Consider the following 27,605-nt stretch of genomic DNA (forward strand, 5'->3'; position numbering starts at 1 on the left):
AACATTTAGCAGAGACCAGTGATCAAAACCCAAGAAGTTAACATTGACAGAGTATTATTAACCAATCTGTAGACTTTATTTGGATTTTGACAGGTGTCTCAGTCTTATTGCTCATCCTTGGGCTCCTTGCTTGGGGACAGTTCCTCAGCCTTTGTTTTTATGCCCTTGTAATGAATACTGACCAGTTACTTTGTGGGGTGCCCTGAAAGATCAGAGACATTCAGCCCTTCTCAGTTTGTTGTCCTGGGAGGAACGGGATATTGAGATGTCTTATTACTGGTGATAATCACGGTTATGGCTGGGGTGGTATCTCCTGCCTTCCTCCTTGTGTACTCAGACCCCTTCTTCCTTCATGGTTCATAAGCATCCTTGGGGAGATACTCGGCGGTGTGTGCACATCCTCATTCTCACTATACCCTTGCTGGCTCATTTCAGCACCCATCCAGGATTCCCGCCTGGCATTTGTGCAACAGTGTTGTCCTTATATCATTCTTTCTTCATGTGTCTCTTAAAGCTCATGTATCCGTGAGTGAGTGAGAGAGAGGTCCCTCTACAGTGTCTTCACACCACTCTCCACCCCAGCTTCAGCTAGACCTGGATCACGGGCACACGCGTGTCCAGCGTGTTTGGGAGATCTCCAGGAATGAACCTGGAACCCTCCCATGTGGGTCAGCCTCAGAACGTCGCCGTACTGCTGCATCTCCACCGGCTCCCTCTCTCTACATTCATCTTGTTTGATTTTTAGGTTTTTGCCATAGGGCACGTGTACTCACTAGAGACAGGGAGAGGGAAAGTAAGAAATCACCCCCTAGAGGGGATGGTCACACCGCAATCCCTTTTCCATTCCTCTCTCAGGATTTTAGGCATACGCACATGAGCCGAGCGTGATTTTTCAGGTCGCTGGGTCTGGGACTTGAACCACAAAGTTGGCCATTTGGGGTCCAGTGCCTTAACTACCACGTCTCTTATTGGCTCCTTGTTTTTATTTATATATTTATTTTTAGTTTGCTATAGGGTATATGTGCTTATTTGAGAGAAACAAAGCGAGAGAGGGAAAGTGAGAAATCACCCTCCAGGGAAGATGGACATACCACAGTCCCTTCTCTGTTCTCCTCTCGGGATTCTGGGCATGCATGCACACGTGTCATGTGTTTTTCAAGCCATGGGGTCTAGGACTCAAAGCACAAAGTTAACCATGTAGAATCCCGCCACCTTAACCATCATGCACCTGCTGGTCCCTTTACATTTACTACTTGGAATTTTGTAGTACAGAGCTGTTTCTTTTCCTCATTTGTTTATCGTTTCGTTTGTTTATTCTGTAGGTTACCATCCTTTATCTTCACTTCGCCACTAGCACTGTGTCATCAATTCATGTTATCAGCTCATTCTTTTTAAAATTATTTTAATTTAATTCATTGTTCTTTTTCTTTTTATTTTTTTATTATTTTTTTTAAGTCCACCTGAAGGAGAGTAAGAAAGCAAGCCGCCAGGTGCAGGACTTGCATCGTGGTTAGCCATGTGGGAGTCCAGCCACCCTTATGCCACCTGCCGGCCCAGTTCATTCTTACTCTAACTTCTCATGTATCATGAACTTTGACTTTGGCAAAAATTCAACTATTCTCACCCTTAGTGCTCTCAGTAGTAAAACAGAAATAATATCTGCTCTGCTGAATATGAAGCATATTTATAAACTGTAAAATGTGGTATGAAAGATAATATTGTCCTTATTTTATTGCTACATGCCTATGGGTGTTCACGGAACAGAGGCTCTTCACAGGGACACACCTGAGTCAGTCCTTTCAGGCTGTCCACTCACTTCTATAGGGAGTCTATACAACAACGAGGGATCAGAGGCAGAGGGAAGGAAAGCACCTCAGACACACGGAGCAGCGTGCGTTCTCACATTCGGCTCTGCACTATAAATACTTCCTGAATCCCCTGGAATGTTATACAATAGTAAATCTATGTCTTCGACTATTAGTTTTGAAAATGCCCGTATTTCATGTAACAAAAAATAAGCCAAATTAAACGTGACTTATAAAAACATTAACTTAATTTTTTCCTGCGTCTTAAATTATTGTTGGTTTGGAAATATTATCTCTGGTATACTTTATTAAGGACGTGTGAGGCACACAAAACCATAAGGTGTTGTGAATGTTATTACTCTGGGCGTTTTTTTTGGTTGTGCATTGTGAGTCTTTTTAGGTCCCCGTGACATTACACAGTGCAGGAGTCCTCGATGTGACTCTTATTAAGTTTCTGAATCAATACCTACCCCCACTGCCCTGGGTCATTTGTTTTTCCATCCTGTTCACTGTAGGTATTTAGAGGACCTACTGAACACTACAGTTGTGATTTAAGGTTTGTGTGTGTGTGTGTGTGTGTGTGTGTGTGTGTGTGTGTTTCCTTTGGGGATGAAGGTTTTATTTCTTCCTCTCCCAACAATCAGGCAAAAAATAGTAGACTAAGCTGCTAAGTAGGTCGACCTGCCTGAGCACTGTGAGGTGGCAAATTCTAATGAGATTTCCTGACTTCAGCAGTTATCAGTGATGGGAACATGGAGTAGAAATAGCAGTATTTGAACTTCAAATATCCAAGGTAGAATAAGTGAGTTTCCGTTCTGTTCGACATTTGTAACTGAGAAAATAAAAGATTTCACACCACGGTGGTTTTTTTTGTTTGTTTTTTGTTTTTTTTTTTTTTCTGTTTCATATTAATGAATATGGCCAAATAAAAGCATGGAACTAAAATAAAATAAAGAACAGATCGCATTAAATGATTATATTTAGAGATTTAGGCCACTCCTATTGGCATCTTCTGTGTTTTTTAAGACTGTAAGAGATTGGAAACAGACTTGCCTCATTGTGTGTGTGTTTAAAAGCTCACATGAGGCATCGAAGCTATTAAGGATTGCTATTTTGTGCTAGTTATTTTGGAAATGGACATTTTTTAAAATCCACCAAGACATTAAAATCAAGAAATGCTATGAACAGACTTCACATTTTCGGTTTTAGCTTCACTTTTGGTCTTCACTGGGAATTTCATCTTTTTTGTTGGTCTTGCCTGTGGACTCATTTGTGGAATGGTGCTCAGCTGACCTCTCTCCCTTGTCACTTGTCTGCCACAACTTAAACTCTCCAGATGACAACAGCAAGGGCAGCGGGCACTCTCATTAAGGTGTTAACATTTCCGAGTTAATTACTATGATTCTTTTTATTTAATTGAAACGAAGCCTATTATGAGGGAAGCAGTATGGAAAAATGTTTTTAATTATCTTAAGACCATGGGAAGAATGTCTTTAAAATTCTGTCAATACATTGATTTACAAGAACTCAATCTGACGTTTGCCGATGTTACAGAAGTAGTGCTTTGTGCTAAATCTTTCAGGTTGGTTGACAACAGAGTAGTTTTGGTTTTGGTTTTGGTTTTTTTTCCCCCCCCCACGTGTGTGTTCGAGAGACAGACAGACAGAGGGGGTGGGGAGTGAGAAAGCACCTTGTGTGGGGCATGGTCACACCACAACCCCTTCTCCATCTCTCACTCCTTTCAGGGTTTGGGGCACACGCACACCTGCCCAGTATGTCTGTCTTTTGAGAAATTTTTGCTATAGGGCACGTGCACTCACCAGAGAGAAAGTGAGAAATCACCTTCTGGGGGAATGGCTACACCTCAGTCTCTTCTCCTCTGGTCTCCTTTTGGGATTTTGGGCACGAACACATGTGTGCCTGGTGTGAGCTTTAAACTGCCGGGTCCAGGACTCATACTGCAGTCGGCTACATGAGAGTCCAGTGATGTAACCGTTATGCCATCTGCTAATGTCTCAGTGTGTCTTTCAGGCCTCTGGTCCATACTTGAACCACATAGTCGGCCATATGGACTCTAGCTGCCTTAACCATCATGCTGCCAGCATTAATGGTTTAATAAATCATATTAAAGTCTAATGTTATTAACACTCAAGCCCCTTATCTTTATTTCCATTACCTTAGGCTCTCATTAGCTCTTGCCAGAGCTATTTCAGTAACCTCCACTGATCACTTTAATCTCTTACTAGCATGTATTGGTATCTGAATAATTATTCTGAATGACAAGTCCGATGGGATCATTTTCTTGCTTGCAGTTTGTTAAGTGGTTCCCAATGGCCTTAACATCCAGCCCAGCTTCCTTAGCAAAGAATGCCAGTACCTCAGTGACCTGGCAGCCCTTGCTTGACTTTTCAGTCTCAGCTCTTATCCCAATGACTCATGGATCCCTGAAAACTCTGCTGTTTTCCTTCTGTAGCTTTGCACGTGTCTCCACCTGACATGCTGTTGTCTTATTGACTAGCTCTTATCCATGCTTCACGATATAAACTATTATGGATATTGTTAAATATACACAAAAGTAGGGAGAATGATATAATGAACCCCCAAGCACCCATCACTCAGCTTCAGAGTATTAACATTTAGCGAATCTTTCAGCATGGCATTTTTTCAATGCAACCTTTATTGGACTCTTCCCTGACTTCCCCAAGCCAAGAGAGCCGCTCCTCTGTGTCCTCCCTCACACCCTGACCGTCCTGCTCTTGGAATGCTTGCAAACTGATGCAGTTTCTCATTTCCTCGTACCTCCCTGTAGATGGTAAATCCCGAAGAGTAGGCAGCATGTTCTTTTCATCAGTGTTCCCTGTGTCTAGCATGGATACTCATGTAGGAGGTGTCTCATAAAAATCAATGGGAGTGATAAACCAACCTCACATGTTGTTTACCTCCTCTTGTCATATCACCCTTCTTCCCTAAAACTAAACGTGTCTCCTGCAGAGAAGCCAGATACAGAGAGTGCACGTACATGCTCATACAGAGGTTGTCAAGAGAAGGCAAAATGAATTTATGGTGATGGAAGTCACGACAGTGGTACCTTTGGCAGCAGGCAAAGTAGGGGCATTGTTGAGACCATGCATCATGGCCCCACCTACGTTCTGTTGGGTCGTCAGAAAAGTCATGCATTTCTTCATTAAAAAAAATCATGGCTTTTCCAACGATCCAATAGAAATGTTTTCTCTTGATCTCAATGATAGTTAAATGTATATGTATATAAAATGTACCCAGATAAACTTAAGATTCATGTACTTTGCCATATATAAATTACACGTATGGGACCAGCAGTTAGCGTAATGGCTATGTCACTGGACTCCCACATAGTCGACCGCAGTTCGAGTCCCAGACCCGGTGGCTTAAACTCACGCCAGGTGCGTGTGCGTGTGTGCCCAAGATCCCGAAAGGAGAATGGAGGAGAAGGGATTGCGGTGTGGCCATCCACCCTGGGGGGTGATTTCTTGCTTCCTGTTTCTCTGTCTCTCTCTGTCTGTCTGGCGAGCGCACGCGCCCTATAGCAAAAACCACTCCAAAGAAAACAAAATAAAATAAATTACACGTCAGCTTTTTTTTTTTGTTCAATTGCCCGAGGGTGCATGGGCTTATCAGAGAGAGACAGGGAGAAAGCATCTCCCTTTGGGTCTTAGTCATGCTACAATCCCTTCTCCTCCGTTTTTCCACTTCATCAGGATTTGAGGCATGCATACACATGACTTCAGTGTGTTTTTCAAGCCATTGGGGCTGGTATTAAAATCTCGGTCAGCCATGTGGGATCTGCCTCCCCCAAACACTGGGCTACTGGGCTGGGCCATACCTCAATTTTGTTGTTTATTTTTTTAAGTCTGCTCTTCAGTTATTTCTCTTCATGCCCGTACCAATATTTTCTTGATTACCCAAATTGGAAAACTTGGAGTTACACCAGACTCTTCCTACACCCTCCTCTGAACTCTGATGAGTCCACTTCATAAATAGCTTTTGAATCCTTCCTTTCTTACTCATCCTCAGAATCTCGCTTCTCAGATGGACCACATTATGCCAGGGCTCCCCTCTGGTCTTACGACGGAGGGAGGGAGTCATCTGGCTTACTACCTATTTAGCTGGAGTTGTGGGTGGGACCTGGCTCGAAGGAGTTGTCACTTGGTAGGCAGTGATTCACATTGCTAACATAAGTTCTATGAGCATTTAAGTCGTGTCCATTAAGCCATTTTTAGTACCTATATAAATAAGTACCTACATATAAATGAAGCATGATATTTGAGGTTAAAAAAACAAAACACTGTTTTTGCCAAATGTATATCTTACTGCAACTTATCTGTGAGAGTGTACTGTTCAATCTAGTTGAGTAAATGTTAATGCAGTTGAAAGGAGTTTTTCTCACATGTAAGTTTGGGTACAATTTATAGCAAGACACATTTTACACAAGTATTCCTTGTCATTTTCTATGAAAAGAAGGATGTGAACATAAAAAAATCTATAGGAAGGTCCAAAATGGTAATTATCCTGTGGGTCTTTACCAGTTTTATATCGAAAAAGGACAAAATTGACTCACTCTTAAGCTAATTTCACATTTTATTCTTCAGAATAAATGTTTCGTCAGACAATCAAAAAGTAGATATGAAAATACCAACCAGAGCACTGCGTACTTAAATATATACAGTTCCCAAATAGTTTTTCCCAATATTTTTTATGAAATGACTTTTAGTAGCATCATATTCACAGAGTTGGCAGCTGGTGAGGTGCTTGGGTGCTGGACTCCCGTATGGCTGAACACAGTCCAGTTCTGCACCTGATGGCTTGCTTTCTTGCTTCCTCTTTCTCTCTCTGTCTCTCAGTCTCTCACTAGTGAAATTAAAAAATAATAAGAGTAATTAAAGAATTATTTAAAAGTAAAAATAAAATCATATTCTGTAGATACATTCAGAATTTAAGAGAGAGCTGTTGCAACAAGTACACATCTAAGGGTGAAGACCTTAGTGAGGAGAGCCAGGGACTTAATATAGAATGTATACTTTGTATGCCTCGCACCATTATTAAATAATGAGGTGTATGGAAAAACTAATGAAAATAAGATATCAGAGCTGCAGATTGAATTTCCACAGTAACATCCTTTAGCACACTAATTAGTTTCTATTTAAGCTTTAGTGCCAAAATTTGGTCTGGGAATAAATATTTGAAAATTTTATGTTTTCGTGAAATGTTAGCTCATTCTGTAGGATAGTGTTGCAATTTGTAGCTGTTATTTGCCTAAAGGACAATCTCTTAAAGCCATGTGTTGGTACTAAAGTTAATAATTTTCTTTTGGCCATTTATGAGGAGTTATAAAAGAAGATTTAAAGGCTATTTAAAGATAACTTTATTATGAAACTATTTCAAACAGAAAAACATACGAGAAAATTGAACACTGTTGTGTCTAGCAGCTAGCTTTTGCTGATCTTTAGCTGATCTTTAGGTGTGCTTCAGTTCTTACCTAACTGCCTGCCTGGTCAGAGAAAGGCAAACCAAAACCCAGCACAACTGCATAGCTATTGGGATGACCAGGAAGGGGACCCGTCAGTGGCACAGTGGGGAACATGGCACTCTGCCCAGCAGACCCACATGGAAGGTGCCGTTCATGTCTGGAGACCTCCCTGAGTATAATAGTACACATGCCCACGATCAGGACTGAGTAAGCTCAGGTTGAATCATGGCATTAAGACTCTATCATGCTTGCTATATCTTTCTGTGTCTGTCTCTTTTTCTCTTTTGTGGAGTAAATAAATGAACTTTAAAAGAGAATGACCAAGAAGAAGGAAGGAAACAAACGGAATGACAATACTGTTTGCAAGGTTGCAGGATAAGGAAACTCTCATAGCTTGCTGTTGGAAATGCAATGTGACACAACCATTTTGGCAAAAAGTTCGGCAGGTTCTAGCAATAAAGGTCCTTAGATGATTATTCGAGTGAACTGACTTATTTTCACACAAATATTGGTTCACAAACAAGTATGGCAGTTTTATTCATAATCACCCCAAACTGGAAACTATCCCAGTCTTTCAGCTGGCGAATGTGTAAACGAATTGTTGAACACCATGCATTACTACTCGGCAATCCCACCGCGTGGACTTCCCATGCACTTAGTAATGGGATGGATTAATCTTAACTGAGTTTTCCAAGTGAACGAAGCCAGACTCAAAGGAGCCTGACATCTGACATTCTAGAAAAGGAAGAACTGTAGGGGAGATAAAAAGATCAGTGATTGCCAAGGACAGGAATCAGGGTAAGAGTATTTTGGGAGGCAAAATACTTTTTTTTAACTTTTTTTTTCTTTTTTCTGAGAGGAGATTTTACTATTGGGTACGTGTGCTTGTCAGAGAAACAGAAAGCAAGAAATCACCCCCAGGGGGGAATGGCTATGCTGTAACCCCTTCTCTGTTCTCCTCTCAGAATTTTGGGCACACAGGCACACAGCCTGGCATGAACGTTAGGTTGCCGGGTTCAGGACTTGAACCACAATAAACTATGTGGGATTCTAGCCACGTAACCATTACATTCTTTGCTGGTCCCTTTTTATCTTAATTATTATTACGGTGGTATACAACTCTACTTGTCAAACTCATAGAACTGTACACTAAAATGAGTGAACTTTACTGAACATAGATATCTCAGTAATTATTGACCTAAAATGTTCCGCATCTTTGAAAGATATGATCTAGTGTGTTCTATTACTAACAACAGAAAATACACGAAACTGCGTAAATAATAACAGAGATTTATTTAGCTCATGGTTTGGGTGGTCCAAAGAGGCCACATCTGGTGAATCGTGGTGGGTCCTATGGCCATCTAGTGTGTCACATCTGGAGAGGACAGGAGCACCTGTCTGCCCATGCAGCGCTGTCTCGTTCCCTGACCTTATAAACCCACTGGGACTTATTCATAACGGCCCTACCCTGATGTCTAATCGCTTCTCAAAGGCTCCACCTTTCAACACATAATCAGATTACGTCTCTTTTTTTATATAAATGAATTAATTTATTTACATTTAATCACATCTTTACAGTGTACATTCTTCTTTCAGCACAAATACTATTTATGTCAGTCAAGCCAAAGATATTACTCTATAACTTACCAGCAAATAGCTTCTCATTTTTTGTCAATTAAGCATACTTTTACTTTTTTTCTTCCCCTTTCCCTTCTCTCTCTCTTCCATACAAAATATTTTTTCCCATATTTTGATTCAAAAAATAAACTAAAAATATGGACAAAGCTATCATCTAGTGACAAGTGCACTGTAATTTTCTTCTACAACATTTTTTAAATTAATTTACATTCATTCCCTGAGCATTGTCACAGCATACAAAGTTAAGCCTCTTAATATTCTTGCAATGCAACCGAATTCCAGTACATGGATTTTTTGTTTGTTCGTTTGTTTTTGGTTTTGTGGGGCAAGGGGAGGATATTCAAACCTTAGCAAGATAAAACTATTTACAGAAAAGATGCTGTGATGTCTAGAATTTGCTTCAAAATTATCTGACTGTAAAGTTAGAAATGCAGTAAGATTGATTGTGACTAAATGACAGTTACATTGGGACATTGGTGCATGAGGGTTCATTTTACCCTTCTACTTTTTTTTTTTTTAATTTAAAAAAAAACCTTAATGCCAGAAGGCACACATGTGTGTAAGAAAGAGAAAAATACCCCCCCCAGTGGGACCTCATCATGCTGTAATCCTTTTTCCTCCAGTTCTCCATCCCAAGAGGATTATAGGCAAGTGTGCATGAGTACCCTCCTGGCAAGTGTTTCCAGCCACTTGGGGCCAGGATTTGAACCCTAGTTGGCTGGGTGAGATCCAGCTTCCTCTGCACAGTACTTAACCACAGGGGTCTCCTAATGTGTGATTTGCTTCCCCCAGCCCGTCAGTCGGGGTTTCGGGCATGCACTCACCCCACCTGTTCAGATCAGCTTAGGATCTAAACCCAGCACAGCAGCTTAGTACACTGCCACCTGCACCTCCAAGGCTGGGCCTGTTTTTACTCATGAAAGCACTGATTATGCACATATTATATGCTGCACATAAGTGTTATGAGTTTTGTTTTAATGGGTTTTGTGGAGAATATAGACATCTTATTGGGCTCTATTTAAATTTGGATTTCCTTAACTTCTGCAATTATAAAATTGTGACCCAGCCACGGTATTTGGACATTGGAGCTGCTGCTGTGCAGGCCAAGCCCACCCTGAAAAACCAGGAGTGGAGGTGTGTACTTGTAGCTCCAACTGCTCCGAAGTCCGAGATAGGAGGACTCCGACACAGCAAGACCCTGTCTGAAAGCACCATGCAAGCCTGGCCCCATAGCATAGCAGGTAAGCCGTGTACAGAGGGAGCGCGATCCCATGGAGCCAGCTGAAGCTTGAATCCCAGCCCCAGGGCTTGAAAAACATGCTGTGAGTGCAGGTGTGTGTGACAAAAAATCCTGACGGCATAGAGAGACAGAGAAGAGGACTGTGGTGTGACCACACCCTGTTGGGTTTTTCCTTTTTTAAATTTCTCTCTCTGGCAAGTGTACATGCCCTCTGGCACCAAAAAAATAAGGGCAGCAGATGGCATGGAGGTTAAAGCATTGGATTTCACATGGCTGACTTCGTGGTTCAAGCCCCAAACCTGGTGGCTTGGAAATCATGCCAGGTGCGTGTATATGTGGGCCCAGGATTCTAAGAGGAGAAGGGATTGTAGCATGGTCACCTCCCATAGGGTGTGCATTCTCATTTTTCCTGTCTGTGTGGTCTCTCTCTCCAGCAAGTACACGCACCCTATGGCTAAAATCTAACTTTAAAAATAAAAATAAAAATAAACAAATATAAAGCACTATAAGCACACATGCACAAACACAAAATAAAATTGCCACCTCCTTTCTAGCCAAACTAACATCCTATTCCTTTATGTGCCATCTTCCTCTACTCTTCTTTGTGTGTATTTGTATATTATTTATATATGTTTGCTGTTCTCACAAATGTCGTTTGTGTTCCTTCTCTCCCTAGGAAATTCCTGCATGTTCATCTTCATCCCTGGCCTGTGAGCTCTCACTGGGTCTTGTTTAGCTTACAGTCCCATCTACTTTGGACAGCTCCTAAATGTGGGCAGTGTCTGAATAGTTGATCCCCCATTCACCATAGTTGAGGTATTCTTCATATGTAAAAGTTTAAAATTTGCTCTGGAGCCTAGTTTGATGTGCAATGTAAGTTTACTGGTCAACTATGTGTGTGGCGGTGTTGGTCAGGTCTAGGTGTGCTCACCTAGTTGTCCCAAATTTGCTACCTCCGCCAAAATTCTTAAGATAGTTTTTTGTCCAGTTGCCATGCATGTAATTTTCCACCCTTCTCTGGGGCAGGCCATTTTGGACCCTTTCCTTTCTTCGCCATGGTCCTTGCCCTGGTGCAGGCCTTTCCTTCCCTTGCCCATGCTCAGCTGCAGTCTTCTGTCTCATGCTGGCTAGACGTCCTAGAACACTTGTGCTTACACCTCGGTGATGGGAGCTGTTGCAGTGTTCTGCTCAGCTCAAAGGTGGCCCGTGGCTATCATGGCTGCTGACGGAGCCCTTGAAGAGGGCATACGTGAGAAACAGGTTACACAGAGCTTGTTCTCTCTGAACTGACAGCATGAACTTCCCCCCCTTGTGACAACAGCAAAGTTTTCTACTTTCAAAGTTCAAAAAAGAAAGTGTTCATACTGATGTAGTCATCATATGCAGAAAACTTTTATTTTTTAAGAGAGATTTATGCTATAGAGCATGTGTGCTTGCCAGAGAGAGAGAGACAGTGAGAAATCACCCACCAGGGGGATGGCCATGCCGCAGTCCCTTCTCCAGGCTCTTCTCAGGATCTGGGGCACGCAAACATATGTACCTGGTGTAAGTTTTAAGCTGCTGGATGCAGAACTCAGACCATGGTTGACTACGTGGGATTCCAGAGACGTAACCATTAGACCATGTGCTGGTCCCTGCAGAAAACTTTAATAAATGGAATTATTCATTTATGGAGTAGTCTCCATAAATTTTTTTAAGGAAAATTTTGTTGTTTCTTAGAAGATAACAAACTTTTCTGTTTTGAATCTGGTCTTCTGTCACATCTCTGCTTTTTTAGATTTTTTGCCATAGGGTGTGTGCTCTTACCAGAGCGAGACAATGAGAGGGAAGGCAAGAAATCAGCCTCCAGGGAGGACAGCGACACTGCAAGCCCTTCTTCTTCATCCTCCTCTTGGGACTTTGGGAACACATGCACACTCACTTGGTGTGTGAGAGAGAGACAGTGAGAAATCACCCACCAGGGGGATGGCCATGCCGCAGTCCCTTCTCCAGGCTCTTCTCAGGATCTGGGGCACGCAAACATATGTACCTGGTGTAAGTTTTAAGCTGCTGGATGCAGAACTCAGACCATGGTTGACTACGTGGGATTCCAGAGACGTAACCATTAGACCATGTGCTGGTCCCTGCAGAAAACTTTAATAAATGGAATTATTCATTTATGGAGTAGTCTCCATAAATTTTTTTAAGGAAAATTTTGTTGTTTCTTAGAAGATAACAAACTTTTCTGTTTTGAATCTGGTCTTCTGTCACATCTCTGCTTTTTTAGATTTTTTGCCATAGGGTGTGTGCTCTTACCAGAGCGAGACAATGAGAGGGAAGGCAAGAAATCAGCCTCCAGGGAGGACAGCGACACTGCAAGCCCTTCTTCTTCATCCTCCTCTTGGGACTTTGGGAACACATGCACACTCACTTGGTGTGTTTTTCTGTTTTCCTTTTTTTTTTTTTTTTTTAAGATTTTTGCCATAGAGTATGTATTCACCAGAGAAAGAGAGAGACAATGAGAGGTAAAGTGAGAAATCACCTCTGAAGGAGGATGACCATGTAGCAGTCCCTTCTCCATTCTCTCCTGGGATTCTGGGCATGAACACAGGAGTGCTTGGTGTGGTTTTTCAAGCTGCCAGATCTGGTACTCAAACTATGATTGGTCATGTGGGAGTCCAGTGTCTCAACCACTACTCCACCTGCTGGACCGCACCCAGCATGTTTTACAAGCCACTAGGTCCAGGACTTGAACTACAGAATTAGCCATGTGGGATCCAGCACCTTAACGGCCATGCCATCTGCTGGCTCCACATCTGTTGTCTAATAATGGGAGATAGTGAAAACTCAGAAATAGGGCTCTGAGTGGTGACCCTCTTCCTTTTTCAGTTTGCCACGTTGTCTTGATTCCACTTTGCACGTCACTGTATTGTCTAAGCTGCACCGAAATAGCAAGAGGTGGCATTATATCTAACTCAGCTGGCTCACTCTGCTGTTATAATTACTACTACTTGTGAAATCTAAAAATTAAAAGTTTAAACAGATGCCTGTGGTGCTGATATAATATGGCTGAAGTGCCACTAGAAATGCATGCAAGCAGAAGTGCTATGTTTAATCATTCAGAAGTACATCGGAAATGGATGTTAACTGTGAGCAGTATAGATGTTCTTGGTTTGATAAGGATTACAGTTTAATTCACCCTTACGTCTTTATCAAAACAAAACCCAACCATTTATAGAATCATCATTAGTATTACAACTGTTCATCTTTGGGGGGATAAAGGTAAACGAAGAAGTGGCTTTTCCTTTCCTTTTCTTTTTTTTTTTTTTGGAGAGGTTTTTTGCGGTAGGGCGTGTGCGCTCGCCGGACAGACAGAGAAACAGAGAGATAGAAAGCGAGAAATCACTCCCCGGGGGGATGGCCACACCGCAATCCCTTCTCCTCCATTCTCCTCTTGGAATCTTGGGCACGCACGCACACACACCTGGCATGAGTTTAAGCCACCGGTCTGGGATGCGATCCGTGGTCGACTACATGGGAGTTCAGCGACATAGCCATTACGCTAACTGCTGGTCCCAAGAAGTGGCTTTTATGATCCCAGTGTATAGACCTGAGTGGCAGGGACCATGTCATACTTGGGTACTCCTTGGAAGAGCAAGAGGAAGCAGGTCTGAGAGCAGGGGCTTGTGTGCTTACTCAGTGATGCCATGGCATTCTGACCTCACAAAGGATAGGATAGGTACTCTATATGTGTATATCACATGTTTATTTTTCTGTTAAAAGCATAGAAACAGTTGAGTACAAAATGACACTATTTTTGTTAAAGAGCTCATGCATTCTGTTAGGACCTGGGCATACATGTATGTGTGTAGCATGCTTTTCAAGCTGCTATGGTTGAGATTTTTTTGTTAGTTTGTTTTTTGGTTTTTGGATTTTTTTTGAGACGTTTTTGCTATAGGGCGCGTGCGCTTTCCAGAAAGACAGAGACAGAGACAGCAAGAAGTCACCCCCTGGAAAATGGCCTGCTGACGACGTGACTGACGCTTGAGAACCGGCCCGAGCGAGCATTCATCTGCTGTGTGGCTGTACTTTATTAACTGACCCGAACAGCAGCTCCTCTCTTCCCTGTAAGGACCAGCTGCCATCCCCCTTTGAGACTTGTGTGCCCTCTGCCGCCCTCTTTGCCTTCTACACTTGTCAAGCGGAAACGAAGAGCTAAGCATTCAGTTTCCAAAACCAAATTGCTTCAGATTTTCCATTAGTAGAGATCTGAAAATAAGACTCTCGTGACAAGAAATCTCACGTGCAGTTAGGGCTGTGCCAGGTAAGCTAATACACTACTATACTGGAACCCTTGTGTTCCGGGAATATGAAGTCGCCGTTGGGCAAACCCTACAGGGATTTTTATAGCAGTGTGGCTGTGGACATTCGCCACCTGTAATAAATATGAAAAGATTAAGAGAAGAAATAAAATGGACTGCTAATGTCGAACATGCAGGGAAGGTCCCAGGACACGGGCCAACATGTGGGAGTCATCCTTGGCAATGGGTGTATCGGACCCTCTCCCCGGGCGTCAGTTACAGAAGAAATCAGTCCACAACTTCTAGTAGGAAGCAGCTGTGCTGTCACTATTTGTCGTGTCTCTTTTGCTTCTGTTGCTAATTTTACCTATTTGGTTCCAGGAAGGGTTTTCACTGATTGGGAGCAAGGACTGGCTGAAGGTCGTAAGGCGCATGGACTGTCTGCTGATTGGACCAGTAGTCAAGGTAAGCTAGAGCTGGCCGTGTGACCACCTCTTCTGAGGGAATGAACACACTTATATTTTGAGTGTTTTGGACATGGGGGTGTGGGAGCATCTCTTGATAGGTGAGGTGGCACAGGGCAGCATACACGTGTTTAAGAAAGGTTGGCGTGAGCAAAACAAATGGCTACAGAGAGGCAGAAGCCTGCTTAGCAAGAGGTCGATGCTCCACAGCCAGGCTTCGCTGGCTTTGTGGAGACGTGTCTGAGCGGGGTCACGTTCTCCATCCCAGGCACCAGCTGGGGGGAGGTGGAGCGCATCACTGCTGCCTTGCTGTTTAGACATCTGAGAGGTGATATTTCAGATGCTTCACTGGGTAGCTTTTCATTTTTTCCTCTCTAGTATTAGAAAATGAAATGCTCTTATTTGCTTTCTAGATGCATTAAAAGTAAAGAATGATCCTCATCAAAGAAACATGCAGACTAATCACCTGGGTGATTTTCTTTCAGAAATAAAAACCAATCTGTTCCCATTCACTGAGTAGATAATACTGAAATTTGGGTGAAAGGTGCTAATTCTTAATGGACTCAGACTGAGAGTTGGGAGAGGTCTTTCAAAACACCTAGTTGAGAACTCTTAACCTGGGGTACACAGATACCCCCAAAGTTTGCTCATAGAATTTGGGGTCCATGAACTGGCACAGACACTCACTGACCTCTGTTGAAATGTTTCCTTGCCCTCCATTTATGAATGTCGACCCCAGGCCACTTTCTCACCGTGGAAATGAGAGATTCCATCCTGCATCCCAGTTGTCCGGATACTGCACACATCATGTGTGCTCATTGTTCTGTGTAACTTAAGGTGGTTGCTGCTCTGAATGCGTTAACAAAGCAGCGTGTATGGTATTAGTTCAGATTAGTTTAATATTTTAACCAACTAATTCAGTATAACTGATTTCCTTTGTCATTGTATATGCTTTATGTGATTTAAAACAGTGTTCTGAGAAGGGATTCATTGGTGCACCAGACCTCCAGAGAGGTCTTGGGCACGCACTCTCAAACACAGAAGAGCCTCTGTTTCCCTTTTCCTTTTGCATATTGGGAAGCTGAGTTTGACTTAAGCCAGTAGCTACAGTTACGACCAGCTATGAGAGAAGCGGCTGCCATTGGTCTTGGGACTCCTGGTCCCAGCCTATGTCATGCTGAGTGGATGTAGAAATCTTTTACAAAGTTACACTCCGCAGGCTGGCTCATGGTAACACCTGCTCAGGAGAAGCTGGCTCCCACATGGCCCCTACTGTCTGACCCCTGGCCTGTTCACCCTGAAACACGCTGGGTATGTGTGTGAGTGCTCAGGATCCAACAGGTGGAAGGAAGGGGATCACAACGTGACCAGACCCTGTGGAGGGTGCTGGCGTCTCTCTGTGTCTCTCACACATATTTGTACTTTCTCATAAAGCAAAAACAACCAAAAAAAAAAAAAAAGGTTTTAGAGGGCCAGCTAGTGGTGTGGTGGCTAAGGCAGGAGGATCCCTCATGGCTGGCTGCATGGCTTGAAAAGCATACCAGGTGTTTGTGCTTGTGTGCCCCAAATTCCGAGAGGAGCATGGAGATGGGGTTGCAGTGTGCCGTCCCTCCTGGGGGGGGCGCTCATGGGCACATTTTTATGTGTGCTCACTTGCTCTCACTCTCTCCACTGAGCTCATGGGCCCTATCACAAACTTAAAAAAAAAGTTTTAATTAAAAAAATTATACCACAGTAGTATGTTTGATATTTAAGGTTTCTTTTTTTAAAATCATATATTATTAAACATTTTAACTATAAAGGACAAAATAAAAATCAACCCTAATTTGACCACTCAGATAACCATTACGAACACCCCTGTGTGTGTGACCTGAACCCTGATGGGATGCAGAAGTGGAGAGGAGAGTGCAGCATGACCATACCCATGGGAGTGTTTTCTCTTTCTCTGGTGCCTGGGCCCTCTGGCAATTAAAAACAGTTGTCACGCAGGTCATTTATAAAGCGAGGGTGGTTGCACTTTGTATCCTACTCTTTGATCAAGTGACACGATGTCAGGACATTATACCAAGTCACTGTGTAATCTTTTAAAACACTCCTGGTGGCTAATGCCATGGCAAGGTTTCCATGTACCAAAACTAACCCCCATCCTGGTACTACTGTGGAAGGTTTTGCTATTCATAAGGACTGACTGCTAGAGTTCTTGAGGTAGTGGTCCTAGAACCATGGCATTTCTTGTGTAAAGCTGCCCTCCAGATTGGAGATCCCTGTTTCCAGTGCACCAGTAATGTGTAAGAATGTTCATTTACCCCAATCCTCTCTAATAGAGTGATAAAACTTAAATTTGTAAGCCTATTTCCAGACCAGCCCCATAGCTCAGGGGTTAGAGGAGCCAGATCCTACATGGGCAACTGCAGTTTAAATCCAGGCCCGGTGGCTTAAAAAACTGGGTATGTGCCTCAAATCCTGACAGAATGAAGGAGAGGTTGCAGTGTAACCATGCCCGGGGGGATACTTTCTCCCTCTCCCGCCTCGCCCCCCTCTCTCTCTCTCTCTCTCTCTCTCTGGTAAGTGCACGCATCATCTGGTAATTTATAAATAAACAACAACAACTAATTCCTAGTCTATTAGGTAGTAATGAGGATCTTTCTTTAATTTGCATTTCTTTGATAACTAATAAAAATGCAAATTTTTGGTAGACATCTGTATTTTTTAAAAAAGAATAATTTGACTTCATTTAACTTTATTTTGACCAGGGAGGGATGGGGAGGAGGTGAGAAAGGAAGCCACCAGGTCCAGGACTCGAACCACAGTCAGCCACGTGGGAGTCCAGTGCCCTTAACCACCATGCCACCCACTGGCCCTGACCTCTGTATTTCTTGAATCACCTTCTTTTGCCTAACTTGTTTTTTCTTAAGAGTATTTAGATGTTATACATGTAACTTGTGTAGTTACATAGTTTGTTACATATTATGTTTGTGTGTGTTTATCATACATCATATATAGATTCCTTAGATATTCAAGGCTAGGAACCTTTGCCTGTTGTTGTTTTTGTTATTCTTCATCTCAAAGATTTCTTCCAGATAGTTAATGTTTTTGTTCTGAATTAAATTTAGCTTCTTGGGAACCAGCAGTTAGCATAATGGCTATATCGGTGGACTCCCACGTAGTCGACCGCGGTTCACGTCCCGGACCCGGTGGCTTAAAACTCACGCCGGGTGCGTGTGTGTGCATGCCCAAGATCTCGAGAGGAGAATGGAGGAGAAGGGATTGCGGTGTGGCCATCCCCTCTGGGGGGTGATTTCTCGCTTTCTGTCTGTCTCTCTCTCTGTCTGGCGAACGCCCCCTAGAGTGAAAAGCTCTCCAAAAAAAAAAAAAATTTAGCTTCTTTACTATTTTTTTAAGAGAGATTTTTGCTATAAGGATGTGTACACTTGCTAGAGAGACAGACAGAAAGCGAGAAATCACCCCCCAGAGGGGATTGCCACACCAGTCTCCTGTCCTCCATTCTCCTTAGGATTTGGGGCAAGTATGCACACATGCCTGGTGCGAGGTGGTTCTTTTTCTTTTTTAAGAATTGCGTCCATTACTTATCATTATTGTTATTTTTTAATCTGACCAGAGTGAGACACAAAGAGAGAAAGCGAGCTGCCAGGTCCAGGACTTGCACTGTGGTCAGCCATGTGGGAGTCCAGCGCCTTTAACCACCATGCCATCTGCAAGCTGCCAGCTCTGGGACTTGACTACATGGGAATTCAGCAACGTAACCATTACACCATCTGCTGGTCCCTAACTAAACTTTTATCAACCCTAATTTTTTTTCTGGGAAACTAATTTTGTAATTCACAATGATAACTGTGTTTGTTCTCAGTGATTCTTATTTTTAGTACTTGGCCCACTTTGCTGACTATGTACACCTTTCAGAACATTGTGATTCTCCAGTTAAGGTAGCTTCCTTGATGTCGTCTTGACTGTCAGGAAAGTACTTGAGGTCAAGTGCATCTCTGGGTGTTGCCTGAATATTCTTTACCATGTGAGGGAGATCGTTTTTCAGTTTATTTACTGATACTTTTTATCAGCATTACATACTTTTTAATCGCCAGAGGGTGCATGTGTTTGCCAAAGAGAGACCAAAAGGGAGAGGTAGAAAGTACTCCGCGGCGGGGGCTGGCCACAGCAGTCCCTTCTCTGTTTCTCCTCCTGTCAGGGTTTGAGGCATGCACACACGTGCCTGGTGTGTTTTTCAAGGCAGTGGGACCAGGGTTTGAACCCCACAGTTGGCCATGTGAGATCCAGTTTCCTTAACCACTAGACTGTGAGGTGGGCCCCTATGTAATTGTTTATCCATTTTTTTTTCCTTTTTTTTGGCCATCGGGTACATGCACTCACTGGCAAGAGACAGAGAGGAAAAGTGAGAAATCACCCCCCAAGGCGGTATGACCACACTGCAATCCCTTCTCTTCCTTTCTCCTCTCAGGATTTTGGACACACATACACACACTCACAGAGTCAAGCTGCCTGGTCTGGGACACAGACTGCCGCCAACCATGTAAGAGTCCAGTGCCTTAGCCACCTTGCCACCTGCTGACCCTCAAATGCTTTTTAATACCTACACACATTTTTTTCTCCTTTTATCTGTTGCCTCCTGTAATATATCACTACTGAGCCAACGCTCGTCTTCCTAGCTAGAGAAAAGGAATCGCTGGTGCTTCTTGCCTGGGATAACTTTAGTTACCAAATACTATGCAACAGACCGGAACTTATCCTTAACTTTTGTTCCTCAAGGTCGGCATAGAAGGGAATTTTCTGTCAGTTGTTACAACTTGGAACTGCTGAGGCAGGGTGGGTACAGCTGCTGTTGCACTGCAGTAACTGCCTGGTGTCCTTAGGTGATGGGAGCCGGAGCCACACATCTGGGGCGGCTCATGACTGTTACTCGAACGCTTTTCATTCACAGCAGACAGCTTTCTGACTTTTAATTATGGCATAAAAATAGACAGTCCTTTTGGTTAACCTAGTGGTACAGTTTTCCCCTGTGATGGCCCTGACATCGAGGGTGTAAGATGGAGATGCAACTTGTTTCCAGCTTTTTCCTCATGTACCTTGGGTTTTGTCTTGGGTTCACATGTATTGAAGTGGTACTTCTGGCTTCAAGAGATTGGCTCAAATTTTATCTGAAAATTTTACAGAAGCAAACATGAAGGAAGACTTCAGTTAGGCCGTCAGAAATAAAATCTACTCTGTCATTTTTTTAGAAATGCTCTCCAAAGAAACCCTAACCATTCGAGCTGACTCTTGTGTCCGTTCACATATACAGTCTCCTGGGCCTGCACCATTGGTCCCAGCTTTTTGTCCTGCTTATACAGTGAAATGACTGCAGACCACTTTTCCGCCACAAGCTCTTTTATTTATTTTTTTGCTAGAAGGGTGCATGTGCTCACCAGAGAGAGCGCAAAAGAAAGAGAAATAACTCCCAGTGGGGGTGGCCACACCACTGTCCCTTCTCCAGTCTCCTCTTGGGATTTTGGGCATACACGCACATGCCCCTGGCATAATTCAAGCCATCTGGTCTGGGACTTGAACTGCGAAGTCATCCACATGGGATCCAATGCCTTAACCTCTGCACCACCTGCTGGCCCACAAAATATAGTTTGTAATGTGACTGTTTCCCAAAATATTAAATAACTACGGAATCCTAATAGAAATGGCTAATATAAAGATTCTTCACATATTATGTTGTTGGAAAAGCATGATGTATTTTCAATGTTTTTTATGCAAAGATGCGTCATGACTTTTCCAACAACCCAATAGGTATCTACAAATACAGTGTAAAATAAGATTGGCTGGAAATAGGTAGATCAGGCTGAAGAAAGAGTAAACAAGAAATTGGGCCCAGCTCCAGTGGCATGCAGGTGGTGCCACTGCTTGGGAGTGCCACCTTATGGGAGGCCCAGCCACGGTTCCCAGGCCAAGCTGAACACAGTCACTGCTGCTCGTGCCTGTAACTAGTCACTGGAGAAGGAGGATCACAACACAGCAAGACCTGTAAAGAATACCTGTGTCTGTTTCTTTTTGTCTTCCTCTCTCTCTCTCTCTCTCTCTCTCTCTCTCCAAAGAAGAAGAAACAAAAAACCCAGCATGGTTGCACAGAAGATTCATGGAGTTCTCGTCAAATGAACATGCAGCTCTCTTGCCAGTCCTTTTCCCTTCTGTAGGAAAGTTAGTTTCAGTGACTCTTGGTATTATTTTCTAATTATCCCTCCAAGAGAAAAATGGCTAAGGGCACGAATAGGAAAAATACAAAAGAAATGCCCTGTAAGCATAAGACAGCGATTCATCCCCCGCTGGTAATGAAAACTCTGAAAACTCCTCTGACCCAGCGGTAGTGGTGCAGCAGTAAGGCACCCCTCTGTAATGCTGGGAGTCACATGAAAGATTAGGGTTTGGGTCCTGGGGGACCTGGGTGCACCGGATTGTTGCAGTTGAGACTGATCCCAGCTGTCAGGGGAGGCTGTCGGGGAGGGTTGAGGCCCGAGACCCTGTTGAGGGTGCTTTTTTTTTTTTTCCCAATTTCAATTTTATACATTCAATCACTATATATCACATGCCTTGTAAAGTGAATTTACCCAACATGAATACACTTCACCTCAGGTGAGGATACTGTACACAGTATCATCCACAGACCATCATCCACTTCTGAGTCCCATAAATGTCTTGCCTCTCTATTTTTCTCCTTGATTTCTTTCCTCACACTCTCCCTCCCTTCCCACAATTCATATCCGTGACCATTTTCCACGCGTTCGTACCCTCTAGTCATTCAGAGTCCACCATAGAGTGGGCAGTCGATATATATTAAGTGGAAACATATAGTGCCTCTCTCCCATAGCCTGGCTTGCTTCACTCAGCAGTAAATCTCCCAGATTCGTCCACTTTCTATCAAATCCCAAGAAGTGTGTTGTTTTTTTTTTTAATGGCTCAGTAGTATTCCATAGACTGTACGTGCCATACTTTCGATTCATTCATCTGTTCGTGGACATTTCGGTTGGTTCCGTGTCTTAGCAATTGTGAACAATACCACAGTAAACGTAGGTGTGCGAGCATTGAGCGTTCCCCTGTCCTTTGGGTAGATACCCAGGAATGGAAATGCTAGATCACACGGTGGTTCTACTTGTAGGTCTTTGAGGAAACTCCGTGTCGTTCTCCACAGTGGCTGGACCCATTTGCATCCCCACCACCAATGCAGAGAGACCCCCTTCACCACAGCCCTGCCAGTGCTTGTCTTTTTTTTTTTTTTATCTTTGTCTGTGGTTAGGTGGTATCGTATTGTTTTTGATCTGCATCTCCCTTCCGAGGGATGTTGAGCATTTTTTCATATGCTTTTTGGCAGTTTGTATGTCTTCCTTAGAGAGTTTGTTCATCTCATTTTCCTGTCTCTTAATTGGGTTGATTTTTGCCCCCCAAGTAAGCCGTTTGTTTCCTATGTATTCTGGTTACCAGTCTCTTTCTGAGGCATTGTTTAAAAAAATATTCTCCCATTCAGAGGGTGGTTGATTCACACTAATTACTGTGTCTTTCTGTACAGAAACTTCTTAATCAGATGTAACCCCACTTGTCTGTTTTTGGGGTTACTGCCTGTGCTTCGGGGGGTCTTATTTAAGAAGTCTTGTCCTACTCCAATGTCTTCCAGAGTTTTTGGAGCATTTCCCACCAGTATTTTTATACTTTGAGGTCTTAGGTTTAGATCTCTGATCCACTTTGAGTTGCTTCTTGTTAATGGTGAGAGATGGGGGTCCAGATTCATCTTTCTGCAGGTGGAAACCCAGTTTGTCCAGCACTATTTGCTAAAGAGGTTTTCCTTGTCCCATTGAATTGACTGGTGCCCTTTGGCAAAAATCATTTGGCCGTATGTTTGGGGGTTTATTTCTGGGATCTCTGTTCTGTTCCATTGGTCCACCTGTCTGTTTTTGTTGCCAGTACTATGCTGTTCTGATTATCATAGCTTCGTAATATATTTTGGGGTCAGGGAGTGAGATGCCTCCTACTTCACTCTTCTTGCACAGGAGTGCTTTGGCAATAAGGGGTCTTTTATGATTCCAGATACATGATTATCTTTTCTCGATCTGTGAAGAATGTCTCTGGAAATTTGATTGGGATTGCCTTAAATATGTAGATTAATTTGGGTAGAATTGCTGTTTTGATTATATTCTTCCTATCTAGGAACATGGGATGTCCTTCCACTTTTTTATATCATTTTTAATTTCTTTTTAAAAAATTTCATAGTTTTCCTTGTAGAGGTCTTTGGCTTCTTTTGTTAGATTTATTCCTAGGTATCTTATACTTTTTCTGGCTGGGGTGAATGGGGTTACTTTCTTTAGTTCTTCCTCAGTCTGCTTGTTGTTCATATGTAGAAATGCTGATTTTGTATCCTGCCTCTTTACTGTATTCAGTTATTACTTCCAAGAGTTTTTCAGGTCTTCCATGTATACAATCATGTCATCTGAAAATAGAAATACTTTCATCTCTTCTTTCCTTTTCTTTTCTTTTTCTTTTCTGGTTGCATTGGCTAGGACTTCCAGCACTGTATTGAACAGGAGTGGAGAAAGTGGGAAGCTTGTCCTGTACCAGTTTTTAGTGGAAAAGCTGTCAGCTTTTCTCCATTCGGTATGATAGCTATGGGTTCTTCATAGATAGCTTTTATTGTGTTGAGAAATGACCCTTCTATGCTGGTTTTCTTGAGAGTCTTAATCATGAAGGGATGTTGTATTTTATCAAATGCTTTTTCTACATATACCAACTGATAAGATCATATGGTTTTTATCTTTCTTTCTGTTAATATGGTGTATTATATTTATAGTTTTGTGTATGTTGACCCACTCTTGCATTCCTAGGATAAAGCCTGCCTGGCCATGATGTATAATGTTTTGTATGTTGGATGCGATTCACTACTGTCTTGTTGAGAGTTTTTTCATCTGTAGTCATCAGAGATATTAGTCTGTAGTTTTCCTTCCTTGTCATGTCCTGGTATGTTTTGGGGATTAGGGTGATGGAGATTTCATACGATGAATTTGGGAGGGTTCCTTACTTTTGGATCTTAAAAAAATAAACAACTTGAGTAGAGTGGGGGTGGTTAACTCTTCTTTAAAGGTTTTACAGAATTCAGAAGTGAAGCCATCAGGACCAGGGCTTTTCTTTGTTGGGAGGTGATTTCTTACTGATTCAATCTCCTGGCTTGTTACGGGCCTACTCAGGCTTTCTGTGTCCTCCTGATTGAATTTCGGTCGATTTTGTGTGTCCATCTCATCCAGGTTTTCTTGTTTGTTGGTAAATAGTCACTCATAGTATCCACTAATGATGTTTCGTATTTCTTATGTCTGTTGTAATATTGCCTGCTTCGTTGTGAAATCACCTGGTTCCTTGATTCTTAATTAGTCTAGCTAATGGTGTGTCGATTCTCTCTCTCCAAAGAACCAGGTTTTGCTTTCATCTATTTTCTGCTTGACTTATTTCTGCTCGAATCTTCGTTCTTTTGTCCTGGCATCTTTGGGGATTTTCTTGTTCTTTCCCCAGTTCTCTGAAGCATGACGTTCGGTTGTCCATTTGCCATCTTTCCATCCTTTTCTTATGCGCATTTATTGCTATGAACTTCCCTCTTATGACGGCTTTTGCTGTGGCACAGATTATGGAAGCTCGTGTACTCGGTATCATTGGTTTTCATGAATCTTTTTATTTCAGTCTTAATTTCTTCGGTTGTGAAGTCATTCAGGAGTAAGTTATTTCGTTTCCATATGATTGTATATGTTGTTTTTTTTTTCCTTCTGAAATTAATTCAAGTTTAATTGCATCATGATCAGAAAAGATGTTGGGTATAGTTTCTATACCTTTGAATCTATAAAGGCTTGTTTTGTGCCCTGTCAAGTGGTCAGCCTTCACAAAGGTGCCATGTAGGGGGGAGAAAAATGTCTATTTTGTGGTTTTTGGGTGGAAAGGTCTATAGATGTCTGTCAAGACCATTTGATTTATGGTAGTGTTTAGATTCTGTATCTCTGCTTAGTTTTTGTCTATATGATCGGCCCAAAGGAGGCAGTGAGGTGCTGCGAGCCCTGACCATCAGTGTGTTGCAGTCCCTCTCTCCTTTTAGATCGAGCAGTCTTTCCTTCATGTATCTGGGTGCTCCTGAGTTGGGTGCATAGATATTTATAAGCATGTATCTTCTTGAATTAGCCCTCTTTCTACTATATAACGCCGTTCTTTGTCTCTTCTTACATTATTTGTCTTAAAGCCCTTTTTGTCTGAAATCAGTATTGTGACTGCAGCCCTGTTTTGGTTCCATTTGCATGGAATACATTCTTCTAGCCTTCACTTTTAGTCTATATATGTCTTTATCCATGAGGTATGTTTCTTGTAGGCAACAAACAGAGGTACTGCCACTACTGTGCCTGGCTGAGTTCACAAATCTATCGTCACCTGTAGCTTCCCTGTCACTTCTCTGGCTCTCCTCTCCTGCTAAGCTTTGTTTCTGGCGTTAATTACTGTCTTCTGCCACTGCCATGGCTGCTGCTGCCGGAACTGCCATAGCCACCTTGATTTATTGGCCTCCATCGCAATAAGGGCATCCCAGTCACTATGGCTTAAAACTCACACCTGGCACGTTTGTGTGCATGCCCAAAATCCCAAGAAGAGGATGGAAGAGAAGGGATTGTGGTGTATCCATCCCCCCTGAGGGAGGTGTTTTCTCGCTTTCTGTCTCTTTAGTGAATGCATGCACCCGATACCAAAAATCTCTCTCGTAATGAAAAAAAAAAATTGCCTTCTCACATTTTGTCAGTGTCGAAAGACATAATGATTATAGTCCAGGGGGAAAACAGAGTGAGTTCAAACAGGAAGAGAACGGAGTGGTGGCAGTGGGAGGAGCTGGTGCGTCTGCACGTTACCTCCGCCACGGCTGTCCTGTAGCCTAAGCACAGGGCCTGGCTTGGTGTGTTTATTTAAACAGTGTAGACTACGGCCAGGGAAACCCAGGACTGATTACTTACAGGAAATTAAGGGGTTTTCTTAATTATGGTTAGAAAGGTTTTCACGTTAGCAATGTGGCAATATAGGAGGGGTCTTCAAACAGTTCTTGGAAATGTGTATCATGAAAAAACTGCATGAATTTCAACTTGTTTCACCAAAATAAACGTGTACTTCAATTATATCTTCCTATGACATGTTTTTTTTTTTTTTTTTTTGAGAACAAGATTTTTGCCTATAGGGCATGTGTACTTGCTGAAGAAACAGAGAAAGGGAGAGATCACCCCCCGGGGAGATAGCCACACTGCAATCCCTTCTCCATCCTCCTCTGGGGATTTCAGGCACATATGCACTCGCACCCATCGTGAGTTTTAAGCCACCAGGTGAGGAACTTGATCAAACCGCAGTTGACTACATGGGAGTCCAGTGACGTAACCATTACACTGTCTGCTGGTCTCATTCCTACGAGCTTCGTGATGTCCCCTCTCAGTGTGGAAGTGCATCATGGGAGAACCCGAGTGAAGACACACACACAGCCCCATGGGGGATGGGGAGTGGCTTTCATGTAAACTAGGCAGAAGATTAGACTAGAAAAAGGAAACTATTCTAAGAAAATGGTTTGATGTTTCATTGTAGGTAACTTTTTAAAATTCTTTTATTTAACTTTATTTAATTTGACCAGAGAGGGACAGAGTGAGAGCGAGAGCAGGAGAGAGAGAGAGGGAAGTGAGAGCAAGCTGCCGGGTCCAGGACTCAAACCGCAGTAGGCCATGTGGGAGTCCAGCGCCTTTAACCAGCATGCCACCTGCTGGCCCCCAATGTAGATTATCTTTTTAAACTCAAAATTACACACACCTGATAGAGCTGCCAGATTTTCTAAAATGTTAATTGTGCTCCCACATTTGCTGTTTTGCCAGAGAATGTAGGGGGCTTATCTGGCAGTGAGCGGGGCACCCACCATGTGATTGGTTCAGTGGTCTGACCTCTTGGAGGGTCAGGTCACTATGGTCATCAATACGAGATAGAGCAGTACTGGGCGCCTGCCTGTCCATCCCCAGGGTTGCTTCAGTTTGCAGCCTCGTTTCATGTGGCACCTACTGGATCTGATTGGTTTTTGTTATTCATGGCAGAGCACATGAGCCGAGAGGAGCGCCTTCCACTGGGTCTGCTCAAAAAGATTCCTTCTTATTTGAAGTGGGAGGGGCCAACCTGTGGGACCATGGGCACTTAAGCATACACCTGGCTGTTTCAGGCTGACAGTAAGGACTCAAACTGCAGTCCCCATGTGGGTCTAGCTTCTCTTAAGTAGTGCTTTTAGTGCCAAGCCCAAGTTTGTATTCCCTCCACTTAGAGAACGTTGCGGAGTCAGGACTACGTGTAGTACCCTCCCTGACTCCCCATTATGGACAAGAGATCTTTACTCCAACGCAGAATGCCCTGACCTCCAGTGCAGTCGGGACCTCGGCCGCCCTGTCTGGGATTCCGGCTTTCCATTCTTGCTGATGCCTCTCCCCAAGGGAAACACGTTTGTGTGGAAAAACTGTTCCCCAAGGGGGTGGGGGATAAGAAATTCTGGCTTTCTCTTCCAGCATCAGATGAGGACTGCTCCCTTAACTCCTTGCTAGACGAACCCCCCCGTGGTGAGGGAAAAAGTGCTGCATCCAGTCT

General features: G+C 43.0%; 1 protein-coding gene across 1 annotated transcript in view; it reads left to right on the top strand.

The window, feature by feature from the left end:
- Window positions 1-27,605, top strand: part of REC114 (REC114 meiotic recombination protein) — a 66,691-nt gene that overhangs the window by 29,707 nt on the left and 9,379 nt on the right. Inside the window, exon 3 of the mRNA XM_006167279.2 lies at window positions 14,848-14,931. Within this exon, the coding sequence (XP_006167341.1) occupies window positions 14,848-14,931 (84 nt within the window). The remainder of the gene's footprint in view (window positions 1-14,847; window positions 14,932-27,605) is intronic.

This window comes from Tupaia chinensis, unplaced genomic scaffold (assembly GCF_000334495.1).
Source record: "Tupaia chinensis unplaced genomic scaffold, TupChi_1.0 Scaffold144682_1, whole genome shotgun sequence".
Taxonomy (NCBI): Eukaryota; Metazoa; Chordata; class Mammalia; order Scandentia; family Tupaiidae; genus Tupaia; species Tupaia belangeri.